At 44.4% G+C, this 14,859-nt stretch overlaps 1 protein-coding gene across 2 annotated transcripts in view; it reads right to left on the bottom strand.

Moving 5' to 3' along the window:
• Nucleotides 1-302: 302 nt before the first annotated feature.
• The window catches only part of SPATS2 (spermatogenesis associated serine rich 2), a 139,987-nt gene continuing 125,430 nt past the window's right edge, over nt 303-14,859 (bottom strand). For both annotated transcript variants that reach the window (XM_047786538.1, XM_047786537.1), the window contains exons 9-13: nt 12,325-12,383; nt 7,532-7,641; nt 4,311-4,413; nt 2,507-2,721; nt 303-1,505 (exon numbers count right to left, since the gene is read on the bottom strand). In XM_047786538.1, the coding sequence (XP_047642494.1) occupies nt 1,194-1,505; nt 2,507-2,721; nt 4,311-4,413; nt 7,532-7,641; nt 12,325-12,383 (799 nt within the window). In that variant the 3' untranslated portion in view covers nt 303-1,193. The remainder of the gene's footprint in view (nt 1,506-2,506; nt 2,722-4,310; nt 4,414-7,531; nt 7,642-12,324; nt 12,384-14,859) is intronic.

Raw genomic sequence — 14,859 nt, 5'->3', positions numbered from 1 at the left:
GGGGGACAGGGTGTGGACAGAACCTCTGGTTGTCTGGAGGAGCCGTGGGCAGCTGCGAGAGGCTCTCCTTTGGAAAGTCCCCGTTCCCTCTCCTACGGGCCTTTTCTTGAGAGGAACAGATGCATCTGCTCACCTTGGCTTTCACATTTCATTTGGTTCTGAAACGAAGTGGGGGACAAGTGGCTTCGGAATTGAACACGCTCATTTAAGCTCCAAACAAGCGGAGTGACTTCTACCCCACGAGGCCCAAAGGAAAACGGATAATGAAATGAAGTCACTCCTTGCTGTGAAACCAACGTGGGTACATTTATGCAGTTGCTTTTATTTATTCAACTCTAAAGATTGTGGCGATTTTTTGATGGGTAACACCTTAGATTAACACTAATATTGCTATAAATTTGGTTCAGGGTCCGAACAGGAATCAGGAAGGAGGGAGAACAACAACAAAAAGTTTCAAACACTAAAACAGAGAAAGACTTTTTTTCCCTTTAATAAAATGCTACTTTCCCACAGACTTCCCTAGACTGGTTTGGAGTCTCAGTTCTAGGAAACAAGGCTTGGGCGTTTGGAAGAAAATGCAGGTTAAGCCACAGCGCCAAGCAAGAGACTGAAACCCCACTCTGAGTGTCCATCTGAGGCGTGTTCTGGGAGCAGAGGCAGATTCTCAAGTGTTTCCTAGTGTTCTTTCCTTTTCACCAACCAATTCCCCTTCTCTGGCTTATTTAGGGCAGGACTCAATCCCCTCACTGCCTCTCCTGGTTACCCTGCTATTTCCAGGGAACCAGGCAGGTATGTCTGGCTTCTGCTTAGACTGGAAAGGCAGCAAGACCAACTCCGAGCCACCTGCTGAAGCCTGCGCAGCAGGGGTGGCAGAGGAAGGTCTCCTCAGGCACTGGAAAGGCCTGGGGCTCTGGGGGGAACCCCGCTGACCCTTGGGAAACCTGGCAACAGTTGCCTGTGATCCCTGGTGGAAATGACCAATCAGAATCAATCCCTATCACTGGGAAAGGTCAAGGGCAAAAACAGCTTCCCTTCCAAAAGAAAACGAGAGAAGAAACCAAAATGTTTAGAATGGCGTAAAAAGTGATATGCGTAAACTTTTTTTTGTTATTAAATCTAACTATAAGTTCCTAGAGTCCAGTTACCAAGTTGAATTGTGTGGGATGGAGGAGAGAGCCCAGGCGGAATTTCCCTCAAGAGTTCACGGTTTCGGGCTGCGAGGTCCTGGGTTTGCGCTGGGGCAGCCCCTTTTTGAACGAGGGCTTGGGTGGGCCGGGCTCCGTGCTGGCTCCAGTTCCATTGGTCCCTGCGGGGTGAGCCTGGCCCCGTTCACTAGTGTTGCCTGGTGCCTGGGATGGAACACTCTGGTACCTGGAACCAGACGAATACCAGGAGCTATTTCTATAACGACCTGCGCTGTCATGGCGCCCTTGGTTCATGGGGTCACTGGACTTTGGGCCTTGTGGCCTGTAGCCTTGTCCTCCTCGTCGGTTCCCCAGCAATACCTAAGGATGAAAGGAGACAGTGTTCAGGGCTCTGTGGCCTTCGGGCACCCAGTTTGTTCCAGTTCAGTTTACAGGAGTCTTCTGAAAGCCTAATAGTGCCACCCCATGCTAGGGACTCGGTTCTCTCTTAAGACCTAGGGAATGTGGTCTGCGAGTCCAACCTGGACACTACCTCAGAGTTAAGCAATCTCCCGCTGCCTCCCGCCCTGCCTCGGCTCCTTGCCACTGAAGCAGAGTTCACTTTTCCTTAGCTGGGCAGAGGAAGAAAGCCAGCAGGAAGAAAGAGCATTCTCCGGGGTTGTTACATGACCTCAACTGGACAAGGATCTTATGCCATGTCTGAATTTTGCAGCTCACGAGTCATTTGTAAAAAAAAGGAACATCTGGAATCGTAAAATAAACGTCACGATGATCTACTCGGCTACAGATCCCGAACCAGAGACTACATCACGCTGCTGTGACATTTAACCCACCTTTCACATGACAACTCAGAAAGCTCAGGGCAATGGATTTTACTTTTGTCCTCCAATCCCAGCATGATACCCGTCGGAAGATCTACCGACAGCACTGCCTTGGCTGGCTCTCTGCCTCTCCCTCGAACCAAGGAGAAAAGAAACCACGGGCTGTGCGTCCACTTTCTGGTTCCACGCTGTGCTTCTCGGGAGCTGCTGCCTCAGATCCACGCTGGTGAACCTGCCCCTTCGGTGTCGTCTACCTCGAGATGGGTGTCTGGCTCCCTGTGTGACCAATTACCAGGCAATGCTACCTACAGCAGCCAGGATCACTGCCAGCATCAGAAAGTCAGCGTCTTGGCAACGGGAAATCTAAACTGGCTGGTGGTTTGGAACATACACACCCAGTGCTTTCTCTGGAACCAACTGAGGCTGGAGGGACACAAAAGAGGTGTGGACTGGGCCTAAAGAGAGGAAGGCAGTGTCCTGAGCTGTCACCCTTTAAACTGGGACAAGCTAGCAGCTTTTCTTCCTAAGAGCTTTTCTTACCTCTCGGTGAGGCTGGTAGGGCCGGCCACTGGAGTCTGCGGTGGCTGCGGGAGTTTCTCCCGGTGCTGAGCTTTTCTTGTTAGCACTTGTAAGGCTGGGAGCAGAGGCACAAGTGGAAGAGGAAGCAGCAGAGGCATCACATGGGTTACTCCAAGACACGGAGGCAACCGAGCTACATCGAGATCTGGTTGAATAGCTGTTCTTTGGATGGGACACTGAGGCAGAAATATGAGAAATGTGGTCACGTGATGGAAGAGTATGAGCCTTTTCCCTCTTTCTCCATTTGATAATGAGCAACTAAAGTTAAAGAACTGTCTACTTGAGTTCTCTTGTGGCGCAGCAGGTTAAGGATCCTGTGTTGTCATTGCAGTGGCTCAGATAACTGCTGTGGCACGGGTTTGAGCCCTGGGCCCGGGAACTTTCACGTTTTGGGTGCAGCCAAAACACAAAAGCCTCCCTGTTGTGGCTCAGCAGGTTAAGGACCCAACTAGTAGTATCCATGAGGATGTGGGTTTGATCCCTGGCCTCATTCAGGTGGTTAAGGATCAGGTATTGCTGTAGCTCTGGTGTAGGCTTGCAGCTGCAGCTCTGATTTAACCCCTAGCCTGGGAACTTCCATATGCAGCAGGTGTAGCCCTAAAAAGAAAAACAAAAACCAAAAACCCACAAACCAAAAAATAGGTGTCTACTTGAGTATTTGTAAAGCTAAGCTTATTGAAAGGTAACAGTTAGGAGGATCTCCCTTCTGCCCTCTTCCTCCACTCCTGCCCAATCCCCACTGCTTCGTCGAGGAACACGGAGAAACAGGAGGGCAGTGTGAGACCGCAGTGGTTCATCCCCCCACCCACTAATGACTTCTTGGCGTTTCCTACCACCTAAACTCCTGGCTATGGCTCCGGTGGCTGACTAAGCCCAGGAACAATAGTATGGGCCATATGTTCGGTTTCCTATGCGAGGAACATTCCAAAGTACAGACTTTGCAAGGAAAGAAAAAACTAAATAAAACGCTAAATCCTTTTTAAAAAAATTGAATGATGCAAGATGAGTTAAATATGAACAGATCTAGTCTCTACACAAATATGTATCTTCCCAAGGCTCTTGCTGCAAAAATAACTCCAAATTCAAATATATTAATATTTTCAGTTCAAATTTTGTCAGAATTCAATCGTTTAAAACTACTCGCTAGATTTCTTTTTCCTTGGCTTTCAGCCCAGGCTAATGCTGAGTTCACAATCCCTGCCTTACGTCCAACATTTCACTCTGGCACCGAGGCAGGAAGAACAGAGAAGCTGAGCTCCGGGCTTGGTTTTGAAAGGTGTGTCACTACAAGCTCACACTTTAGAGGGACTCCCCCCGCCCCCCCGCCCCCCCCGCCACCACCCCCTGGTCTATTAAGTGCCAGGAAAAGCAGGCACTGCTATCCCATTGTGGAGAGGAATAAAATGAGGGGCCAAGAGGGGAGTGCAGAGGCAAAGATTCCAACCTGGTCGGACTCCAGGGCCATAAGCTATTTATGCTATGTATAGAGGTGCCCAACACCTCTCAGCTAAGCAGAAAACAATGAAAAAACATGACCGCAAATTTAGGGAGCTGGAAAATACCCACCCTCAGAGCGCAAAGCGTCTGTGTCCCCTGACTTGTTAAGTATCTCAGAGTTCCTTCTCACAAAAACAAGCAAACAAACCAACCCAAACCCAAGAGGCACTAGGCAGAATCAGTGGAGAAGCCCATCTTCAGCCGCTAGTGAGTGGAGGGTGGTCGTCTCATCACTGTCTCTGGCGCCCGGCACCCCTCACCATCTCACCTTGTCCAAATGAATCAATGTTCTTCTTTAGGGTCTCTACATCACAGGTGAATCGGGCCACTCGTCCCAGATCCTCGTCATATTTGCGTTCACTAACAAAGTGCTGGAGAAACGACAAAGACAAGCCTCCGGGTGAAACAAACAGCAGACATGGATCTATAGCTTGCTGTAGACAGTTGTAAAAGAATTACCTTACTGTCTTTTTTTTGCATTCACAGGTCACTAAATGGCCATCATATTATCAATGCTGGGTGAATAACAAAATTCAGCCATTTTCTTTCTTTCTTTCTTTTCCTTTTTACGGTCGCACCTGCAGCATATAGAAGTTCCTAGGCTAGCGGTTGACTTGGAGCTACAGCTGCAGGCCTACACCACAGCTTGTGGCAACGTTGGATCCTTACCCACTGAGCAAGGTCAGGGAGTGAACTTGCAACCTCACAGACACCATGTCAGGTTCCTAACCCGAGCCACAGCAGAAACTCCTCAGTCATTTTCTTTAAGAGCCCAAAGATAAATCCATTAGGAAGCTTCATGAAATGCCACATGACAGTTACAAGGTAAATCAAGAGACACCGTGGGGAAAGGAGAAGGAGTTCCTGGTGGAGGGCCATCCGTCTCCCTACTGTTGGCTACTCTTCACCTTGTTCCATTTTATACAGAGGCGGAGGCAGCAAAAGTGCTCAGAAGTTACAACAATGATTCCATTTAAATAGATGGTTTGATGTTCTTTAATAGGAACTTCCTTAGGAAACCCAATTCATCGCTTTATAAAGTAGGATTTGTTGGTCTTTGAAATAGGAGCAATTTCTCGAGGTGGAAAATCATTCATGTGAAAAGTCAACTTTGCAAATGAGAAGAGTTTGTGCTGCAAGGAATTTAATCCTTTTAAGTAGACTGAGCTGAGAAGTAACCAACCCCTTGGGTCAAAACTAACTGTATTATAGAAATAGTGGGACCAGAAACATGTCAGGAATAAAGTGCTTCTGGGGGTCTACGTCAATAAACCATTTCTAAGGTAGCCTGAAATCATTTGTTCAGATGAAAAGGAGAGTGAAAAAGAAAAGTCAAAGGCCGAGATATAATTTAGAAGAACTGAACTCCCCAGAGCAGTCCTAGAGGACTGGGGGTGGCCTAATTCCACTTTAGATGTTCAAGGGGTAGAATCAAAAGCATCAGAATCCTTGCAATACATCTAGAAGCGACAAATGGGAGAGGAGAAATAAAAATCACCTCTAGGCCTTGAAGCCTTAAAGCTTCAGAGTATATTGTGGCTTAGGAACCTCTGTAACAAAGCCTTCAGACGTGTAATATCAGTCTGAGATTAATTCTGAAACAAATTCTAGGGTTTGCTGAGCCAAAGACATAATAGGAATGACGGAAATAAGATGATCTGGAAATAAGACATTTAAATTGCACAGCACCCACTTCAGTACACTGAAAACGTGGAGAGAACCAGATCCTTAGTCAGCCTGCAGAAATATTTCTAGCAGCTCTTCAACCACGTGGGCAGGGAACAGATGAAGCCTCTGAGAGCCAGGATTCTTATCTAATTCCAAAGGGGTTTCCGGCTTCTTCCGGATCACTGAATGAGACTGACTGGCATCAACGAGAGGAAGACTTTCTATAACATTGAGCAACAGTCTTTGGTTAATCAGAAAATGGTCATTTTAAACGTGGTTGTTTGTTTCACTATTTCTCCCCAGTAGAGCCTAGGGGAAGGGGTGATGGGGTGACGCAGCATAGGTTTGTGTGCCGGACAGGCTCAGGCTGGTAACGGGTAACTGGAGGGTCTCAGATGAACTTCCCTCTCTGCTTTTATTTTGCAAAGGTTGTTATGCAGCCTCCCCAGCAGTACATACTCCTCTTAAGTATGACAATCGTCTCACATGTTCAGGAAGAGCAGAGTTAGGACTCAGGAGGACAGAAGGCCAACTCCTCTGGTTCTAAGCTCATGGTTGAGAAACAATTCGTTAGAATGATAGTGTCCGCATTACCTACCCATGAAAACAACCCAACTTCTCTTGGTTTCCTATGCTCAGAAACACTTTTTTGTTTGTTTGGTTTTGTTTTTTTTGGCTGTGCCCATGGCGTACAAAAGTTCCTAGGCCAGGAGTCGAACCCTTGCCACAGCAGTGACAATGCTGGATCCTTAAGCCACTGAACCACCAGAGAATTCCAGAAACACTGTCCCAAATGTCTGAATGTGGAGCCCAAGTCATCTTTATAGATTACAATATAATCAAGATCTCAAACTGCTCTTTTTTCTCTTATAAAACCAGAGGTGACCAACCATTTAAATATCTACCAAACACCTCCTATGTGCTAAGGCCCTGGGCTAGGGCACGGGAGGCACAGCCGTTCCCATCACTATGAAGTTCACTACCTAGTCGGGAAGAAAGGGTAAGCAAATGCACATAAAATCAGCCGTGTGTTGGCAGAGCCTCCTTCCCTGCCCGCTTGCATCTCTTACTAACATCCTGTCTTAATAAATCTATTTCCTGCCTGTCGAAAAAAACTATACATGTGCTAGGAAGGCACAGAACAGAGATGTCAGGCAAGTCAGGAAGGACGAGGAGGTGAGGAGCAAGGTGTGTGCTGGGGCAGGGGAGGGAAAAAAAGAACGTTTCAGACAAATGGAAAAGCGTGCGGAGCAGCAGCCCTAACAGGAGGGGACGGGGTATGTTTGCGGGAAGCGGAGCTAGTCTGGCTGCAACACAGGGACTGAGGGGGAGGAAGGAGGGCGGCCGAGTGAGACCAGGCAGAGCCCTACAGGCCGTCCTGAGAGCAATGGGAAGTGTGAAGCAGGTCCTGCAGGGAACAATAAGAAGGGGTGAGGCGGGCGGGGCGGCGGCGAAGTGTACGAGTGGGATGGGTTAGGAGGCTATTTCAGGAGTCCAAGCAGGAGATCACAGGAGCTTGATCACGCCGGTGGTGGTGGAGAGAAAGAGAAAAGGTCAGATCTGAGCTTTCGAAGAAGGTCATGTGGACAGGGTCTGCGGAAAGATGTAACTGTGGGCAAAGGAGAAACTTCCTGAGGTTTCCAGCTGGGGCACTGGAGAGATGACAGGACCACCCACAGAGAAAGGGAGCCCGGAAAAGGGCCAGGTCTGGGGAGAGAGGATCATGAGTTCAATCTATCAGACCTGGCCATGAATTATGGAGGTTTGCTCCCGTAGTCCCCGAGGGCAAGAAGAAAGGCAGAAAAGAGAAGGAAGTTTTACCTTGATATCGGCTCTGAGCTCAACCAACTGCTCCTCTGACATGCGCACAGCCACATCGGTCATCTTCTTCAGAAGCTCGGCCTTCTTTTGACGGCTGAGCAAAATTTCCACTGTAGAGAAAAAGGGAATATGACTCTTAGGTTCTGCTAAATAGGACAAAGAAGAACTGGCAGTATAGGCCTCGCAGTAAGCAACTGGAGAGCCAAAGGCTTGGCTGCCCACCCATCCTGAGAGTGAAAATACCAAAGGTCCTGCTTCCACCCTCTTGAGGGACTCTGAAGGCACTTAGACGGTAAACACTTTTTATGAATCATAAAGACTCACAAGTCATTTGTCATGTCTCTTCTTCCTCTTCCCAGTTAAAAATTTTTTTGATAAAAAATTTTATCAAAAATTCTTGATAGAAGCACATACACAAAAAATAAGCGCAAGGTAAACAATTCATCTAGAATAAATGGGTATCAAATGAAAAAAACTGTCTCTCCTACTTCTGCCTTTGTGGTCCCCTCCGCAGAGGAAGCCACTGTTAACAACTTCTTATGTAGACTTCCAGCATATTCTCTGCATATACATCTCTCTCTCTCTCCCCTCCTCACAAACGGTCCTTCCTTTACCTTCGCTATTTTAACCTAATATATCTTGAAGTTCATTCCTTACCACTACATTAGATGCCCCTCACTCTGTTGAAGAGCCACCTAGTATCCTCCTATGCGGATACACAACTGTTTAACCGAGTTCCCAAATGATGGATGTTTAGACCGTTTACAGCCATTTGAGAAGCATCTTCTTTGGCCCTGCCCTCAGATGCGTAACTCCAATTTGGCCACAGATACCAGACAATAAAAGAATCTCTTAGAGTAGAGAGCCAGGGGCTACGGGGGACAATGGGCAAAAGACATCCTCCCAGCAAGCAGAGCTAGGGGCTGCCAGATGAACCAAGGAGTTTTCTCTACCTCTGGGGCAGGGACTCTACTCTTCCTGCCCAATAAGACTTGATCTCTGCTTTTCCAAATGGGAATTTTTACTGTAATTATCCTCTCCTTTATCTACCTATGTAATACTGGAGAAGTGGGGGGAGGTGTCTAATTTTCTTTCAGTTCATGGGACCCCAGACCACAGGACACCACAGCCAGACCTGTTAGAAGACCTGAAATTACCCAGAAGTCTTAGCTGAATATCCAGACTAGAGGAGACTGTGGAGGTGTTGCCACTGAGGAGCAGGTGAAGATGTTCTCATTTAGGGAAAAAACCAGGACTGGCGGGGTAGCTGAGGCGTGGACTGTAGCAAAGACCGTTAGTGACTAAATAAACATTCTCCTCTGTCAGAAGTCTGATGTTGTTGGGTATCAATGTTCTTAGGTTAAAAAATCTACATCTCCGGGTTTTGCTACCTCTAAGAGAGTCGTGCCATAGTCTGTCGGTTGCGATCTAAGCAGAACTCACAGAGTGAGGCTTACTAGAAAGCTCTCTAAAGGAGTCTCAGCCGCACGTAACATTTTGCCCCTCCTTGACCGGAGCCGTAGGACAGGCCTTTGGACCGTAAGCACACAGTAAGGATGGCTGGGAGGAGGCTAGAGAAGCCTGGGCGCCTCAGACCATTATGGGGATGCCCTGCAGCCCTGGACTGCTGACCTCTGGACCTTTCACTTCATGAGCGAAAAAGAAACTCATGGGGTTCCCGTCGTGGCTCAGCGGTGGTTAACAAACCCGACTAGCATCCACGGGGATACGGGTTCGATCCCTGGCCTTGCTCAGTGGGTTGAAGGATCTAGCAATGCTGTGAGCTGTGGTGTAGGTTGCAGATGCGGCTCGGAACTTACGTTGCTGTGGCTGTGGCGCAGGCCGGCAGCTACAGCTCCAATTCGACCCCTAAAGTGGGACTCTCCATATGCCATGGGTACGGCCCTAAAAGAGTCAAAAGACAAAAGAAAAAAAGAAAAAGAAACTCATTTATTTAGGCCATTCTGTTGCATGCAAACTCAATTCCTAACTCTTATATATAGAATCCTGTAACCTACCGAGAAATTAGCCAAAATTATGTTAGAAAAAAACCCCAGATTTTTCAAAGAGCTACATCAAGTGTTTCAGTGTGGCAAGTTCACTCAGCCTCACTGCCACATATACGCTACCATGGGCTGCCCGTACCCAAGGCAGGTTCATTGATAAGGGTGCACTTTCCCAGTAAGTTAGGAACAGGCACATAAAGTTTCCCTACACGAAGGCCCAACAAATACAAATGATCTGCTGGTCTGACTCTGAAGATTAAACCTATATGCTATTTGTATCAAAGTCACTTTCTCTCAGCTCCAGCATTCTAGGATTCTAAAATAAAATTATAATCTCAAGATAGAGAAAATGCATTGAGTAAAGATTTCTATACATATCTGGTAACTCTGAGGACCTTACATGACTCTGGACAAACCACATTTTCCCAAGGCACTAGTTTCTTCCTTTATGAAATGAAAATAATAAAATCGGAAAACCTAACTCCCATAAGGTTGATGTTAAGATCATGTATGAAAGAGGGTGAAAAACTCTAAACTCTGAAGTGCTATGAACATATAATTAGTAAAGACAGAATGTGTAAAAAAGAAGAAGAAACACTTTTTCGATACAGTTGGTAAACGAGTAATTGCATTAATGTGATTGAGAGCTAGGATATTTAGCATGGGAGAAAGGAGATACTGATATAAAATTGATGAATGTAAGTAAAACTCCGTAGCTTTGAATTTGATTAAGGTTAGAATTGGTAATTGTTTGAAGCTGGATGCTGGGGGCTAATTATATTAGCCTCTCTATTTGGGCTGTGTTCAAAATTTTCCATAAGAGAAGTATTTTAAAAAGCACCTTTTTCTCAATATTAAGGAGTCTATCTTCTTACTACTTTTATTTTTCTCTGAAACTTCACCTTCAAAAAGAGAACACAGAATTCCTGCCATGGCATGGTCGCTTAAGAATCTGAGTGCAGTGGCTTGGCTCTCTGAGGAGGTGCAGGTTTGATCCCTCGCCTGGCGCAGTGGGTTAAAGGATCCGGCGTTGCCACAGCCACTGAGCAGGTTGCAGCTGCGGCTAATATTCAATCCCTGGACCAGGGAACTTCCATATGCCACATGTGTAGCCATAAAAAAGAAAAAGGGGAGAGGGAGAGGGAGAACACATAGGTATAAGAATGGACTGAAGCGCTCACTAGAAATTTCAGGATAGGGGAGTTCCTGGTGGCCTAGTGGTTGGGATTCAGTGCTTTCATCGCTGCAGCCCAGGGTTCAATCCCTGGTCTGGGAACTGAGATTCCACATCAAGCCACTGGACACTGTGGCCAAAAAAAAAAAAAAAAAAAAAGAACAAAAGAAATTTCAGGGAAAAAAAAGAAAGAAATTTCAATTTAAATGAAATCTCACCTCTGAAAAACAGTGGTTAGCACCTTTGCTATGTATTCAATAATTAATTAAAATGGATCAAAACTGAACTCAGCTTCAAAGCTGCCTCCTCTGGCCCGTGACCACAGACACAAATGATTTAATTGTAAGTCATCATCTCAACCTATTTATATTCTCACCAGCTCGAGAGCAGGTTAAAAGAAACAATTTCCCTCCTTACGAATCTGGCATTCAATGCATGAAAGTAAAAACTGTTGAAAAGCCTCAAATCAATGCCATTGCACGAGGTACAGTTGACATTTCCTTCTTTCATATAGGTGTCTATCTTTAACCTAACCCTTTTAGCTGAAACGACCAAAAAAACCAATCCTTGATTCTTCCGTATAAAACCCCACAAAAGATCTGTTAGACTATTCCCCCAGAATCTATTTTAGTATGCTTTCAAAGAACCCTAGTCATGGGTCTCCTGAATCCTCAGTTAATTGACTTTCTCCCTACCCAATAACAGATACTGAATGAAGTTTCTGCAAACCGAGAAAACAAAGAAAGTTCCAAGAGAGGTAACGACAGGAATGTATATACTAATTGTAGGCAATCTGGTGAAATCTCCTCTGATTATGCCAGAGGTTTTTCCCCCCAAGTGGAAAAAGACCCAATGAAATTGTTCCACTACTGGAGGAAAAAACAAAATAAAACCCAGGCACCTGCAAGATACTTTACTTCCCTATGTTGGTGGACGATGCCATGATGTAGTCTCTTAAACACTGATTCTATGTTCAAAATATTAAAATTTGGAAATACTGAAAAATAGGCTCTTATAAAGTTATATTCAAAATATAAAAATTTGGAAATACTGAAAAATAGGCTCTTATAAAGTTATATTCAAAATATTAAAATTTGGAAATACTGAAAAATAGGCTCTTATAAAGTTATATTCAAAATATTAAAATTTGGAAATACTGAAAAACAGGCTCTTGTTGTTTCACCTGAAAGGATTCATATGCCAGTACAGTACAACTGCTCAAGATTGTTTGAATTTATAAACTCTTCCTTTTTTCTTTCTTTTTTTTTTTTGGTCCCTTTAGGGCCACACCTGTGGCATATGGAGGTTCCCAGGCTAGGCGGATAGGAGCTGTAGCTGCTGGCCTATGCCACAGCCACAACAATGCCAGATCTGAGCTCCTCTGTGACCTATATACCATAGCTCATGGCAACGCCAGATCCTTAACCCACTGAGCGAGGCCAGGGATCGAACCTGTATCCTCATGGATTCTAGTCGGATTCATTTCCGTTGAGCCACAATGGGATCTCCAATATATAAACTATTATTGTGGCATTTATATTGAGCTTCTGCTATGGGGGTTGAGAGGCAGGTACTTATTAACTGGTAATAGCTTTAATAAAGATCAGTCTTACTTGCTTCAGCTTTCACTTTGTCCATTTCAGCCAGCAATGCTACTTCTCGATCCATTAAACTAGGAAGAGATGACAAAGGGAAAAAAGCTTTGATCAGAAACTCAAACAGAAAAACGGCACATTGTTAATAGTGGACAAAGACTTATAAGTCTGTTCACTAAAAGGATACAAAATAAACACTGTATACACCACAAGAAAATTCTCTCTCACCCTCAGCAAAGACTACTTTAAAAGATTCCAGTAAAGAAACCTAATTCCTTTTCATTTCTACATATCACAGTAAACCAGTAGCGAGACATCTAAGAGCTTAGAACCAGTAGGTGGCAGTAACAAGCTACAAAACCTTTCTTGGGAGTGGCGCTAAAGCAGAAGTTCCTGTGGAAATTATGTATTTCTACATATGTGCTCACATATTTATTTTAAGTTTTGGTCTATAAAATCGGATAGCTTTGCTTCTAATGAATTTTTACCAGGCAATACCCATTCCGGGGCATGGTCAATTTATCCACAACTAGGATTTGTAGATCTTCAACATTTTACCACAGTTATACCAAGTCCAATGGCACATGAGAATGCAGAGTAGTTAAGACATATATATACTGTGCTGGTTTTGGGTGAACGTTTAATAGTAATCCAGAAAAGATGGAAACAAAGGTTTCTGGAAAGCTTTTCATAGAAAAAGAACACTAAATGGGCGGTTAGAATTTTCTCCACTGCAAATGTAAATGATTTATAAGCATGGGAAAGAAAGCTTTTCTACGTCCTTAAAAAAGAGCCCACCACCTTCAATGAACATAAAAGAGATAACAGGTTGCCCTGTATTCAACCTTTGGATGTCAATAATTTTCCTTCCCCTATCAGTTTTGCTTACTGGTGGCAAACTGCAGCCCCACAAACCCCCACACTAAAATTTTAATACCTGTACAAACATGAAATGTAACTCTCTTCAAATCTGAACTCATTCTGCTTTCTCCTTTTGAATGGGAATATAACTACAGGGTTAATAAAAGTTCTACTCTTGTTTCTGGTTGTAAAACTAATCCTATATACAGACACACGCGCGCACACACACACGTAATTCAATTTAACTTAATATCTAGTTACGTTAGCACAAAGTAGTTAATGTGGAGACTATGGGGTGAGATATACATAAGAGGCAGGGACATTTCCTCAAGGAGCAAAATCCTTTATAGTGAAGTGCTGGAGAACATAGTTTTGATAATCGTTATGCATGGTGTTAATACACAGACTCGTAACGAAACAAATTTGGTTGGCATATTAATTCCAAAGCACCAGATTAGAGAGAAGATATAACTATTGTGGGGTAGCAATACTTCGCTAAGAAAGCATTTCCCAAACCTTGGCCAATATTTTGCTCCAAGAACTCTAGCAGCATTTGGAATACCTAAAAGGCAAAACAAAAGCACATCTGAGACAGGAGCTGCCAGGCCTCGAGTTCAGCATTACCTCTCTTCTGCCGCTGAATCACCTTAAGATGCAGACACTGTCCACCAGATAGATGACAAATCTGTCTCTGACAAAGCTTGTAAAATATTTATTAAAAGACTTCAAGCAAACAAGAAAGCTTTTTGCTGCTTACAGTCTTTGAAAAGATTGTATGAAAATGCAGAATGTCACATGACACTTGCAACAAGGAAACAAAGTCCTGCACCATCACAGACTTCCTTGCAGCAGTTGGAGCTAGTACCTTGTGATGGCACTTTTCCCCTGTAAGAAGGACTAGCACTCATTTACATAAATCTTGTCTCTTGAATAACTCACTGGTGATCATAAGCAATTCATAGACAGTGTGTGGACAACCATATGGGCACTCCAATTAAAAACTAGTTTATATTTTCATGCCAAAAACACTGAGAAGCAGTCAGCACCTCTATTTCTTTTTGTTGTTTGTCATGTTACTATAACATCTACTGAGAGATCCTGTGATGTCAGCTGAGCATTAAACAGAAGAATCTATTGGCTAACTGTTGGGATAGTTTCTCAGAGAAAAGCCTGATGAAGCTTTGTAATTTTTCATTAAATTTTTTACAAGTCTTTAAAATACGAAAATGAATAAATGTTGAAATATACGTAGTGTAAGTACCTGACAATTACCTTTTGGTTGCCAACATGCATTTCAAAGATATTAATCTCAAATAAATAGACACCAGCTACACAACTAGTTAAACAGCCAGGCCACCCCACGCATTAAGTTCCTTTTTTAGAAAGTCCTGGGCAACCTAGATAACTGACCACTTGAGTGACCCTGCTTTTCCTTCTTACATGTTAATTTTTGCTCTTACATTTTTAAATTTTTTAAAAATTTTTTTTAGGATTTTACATGCCATTAAAAAAAAATTATTTATTTGTTCCCTTTTTGGCTGCCCCAGAGCATATGGAGTTCCCAGGCCAGTTATCAGACGCAAGCCATGGAGGCAACCCTAAGCCACAGCTGTGGCGACACCAGGTCCTTAACCCACTGTGCCAGGCTAGGGATCAAACCTGCGTCCCAGTCTTCCCAAGACACTGCCGATC

This window comes from Phacochoerus africanus, chromosome 7, assembly GCF_016906955.1.
Source record: "Phacochoerus africanus isolate WHEZ1 chromosome 7, ROS_Pafr_v1, whole genome shotgun sequence".
In the NCBI taxonomy this organism is placed as follows: domain Eukaryota; kingdom Metazoa; phylum Chordata; class Mammalia; order Artiodactyla; family Suidae; genus Phacochoerus; species Phacochoerus africanus.
The sequence above is the reverse complement of the archived record's forward strand: the minus strand, read 5'-3'. Positions and strand labels throughout refer to the sequence as shown.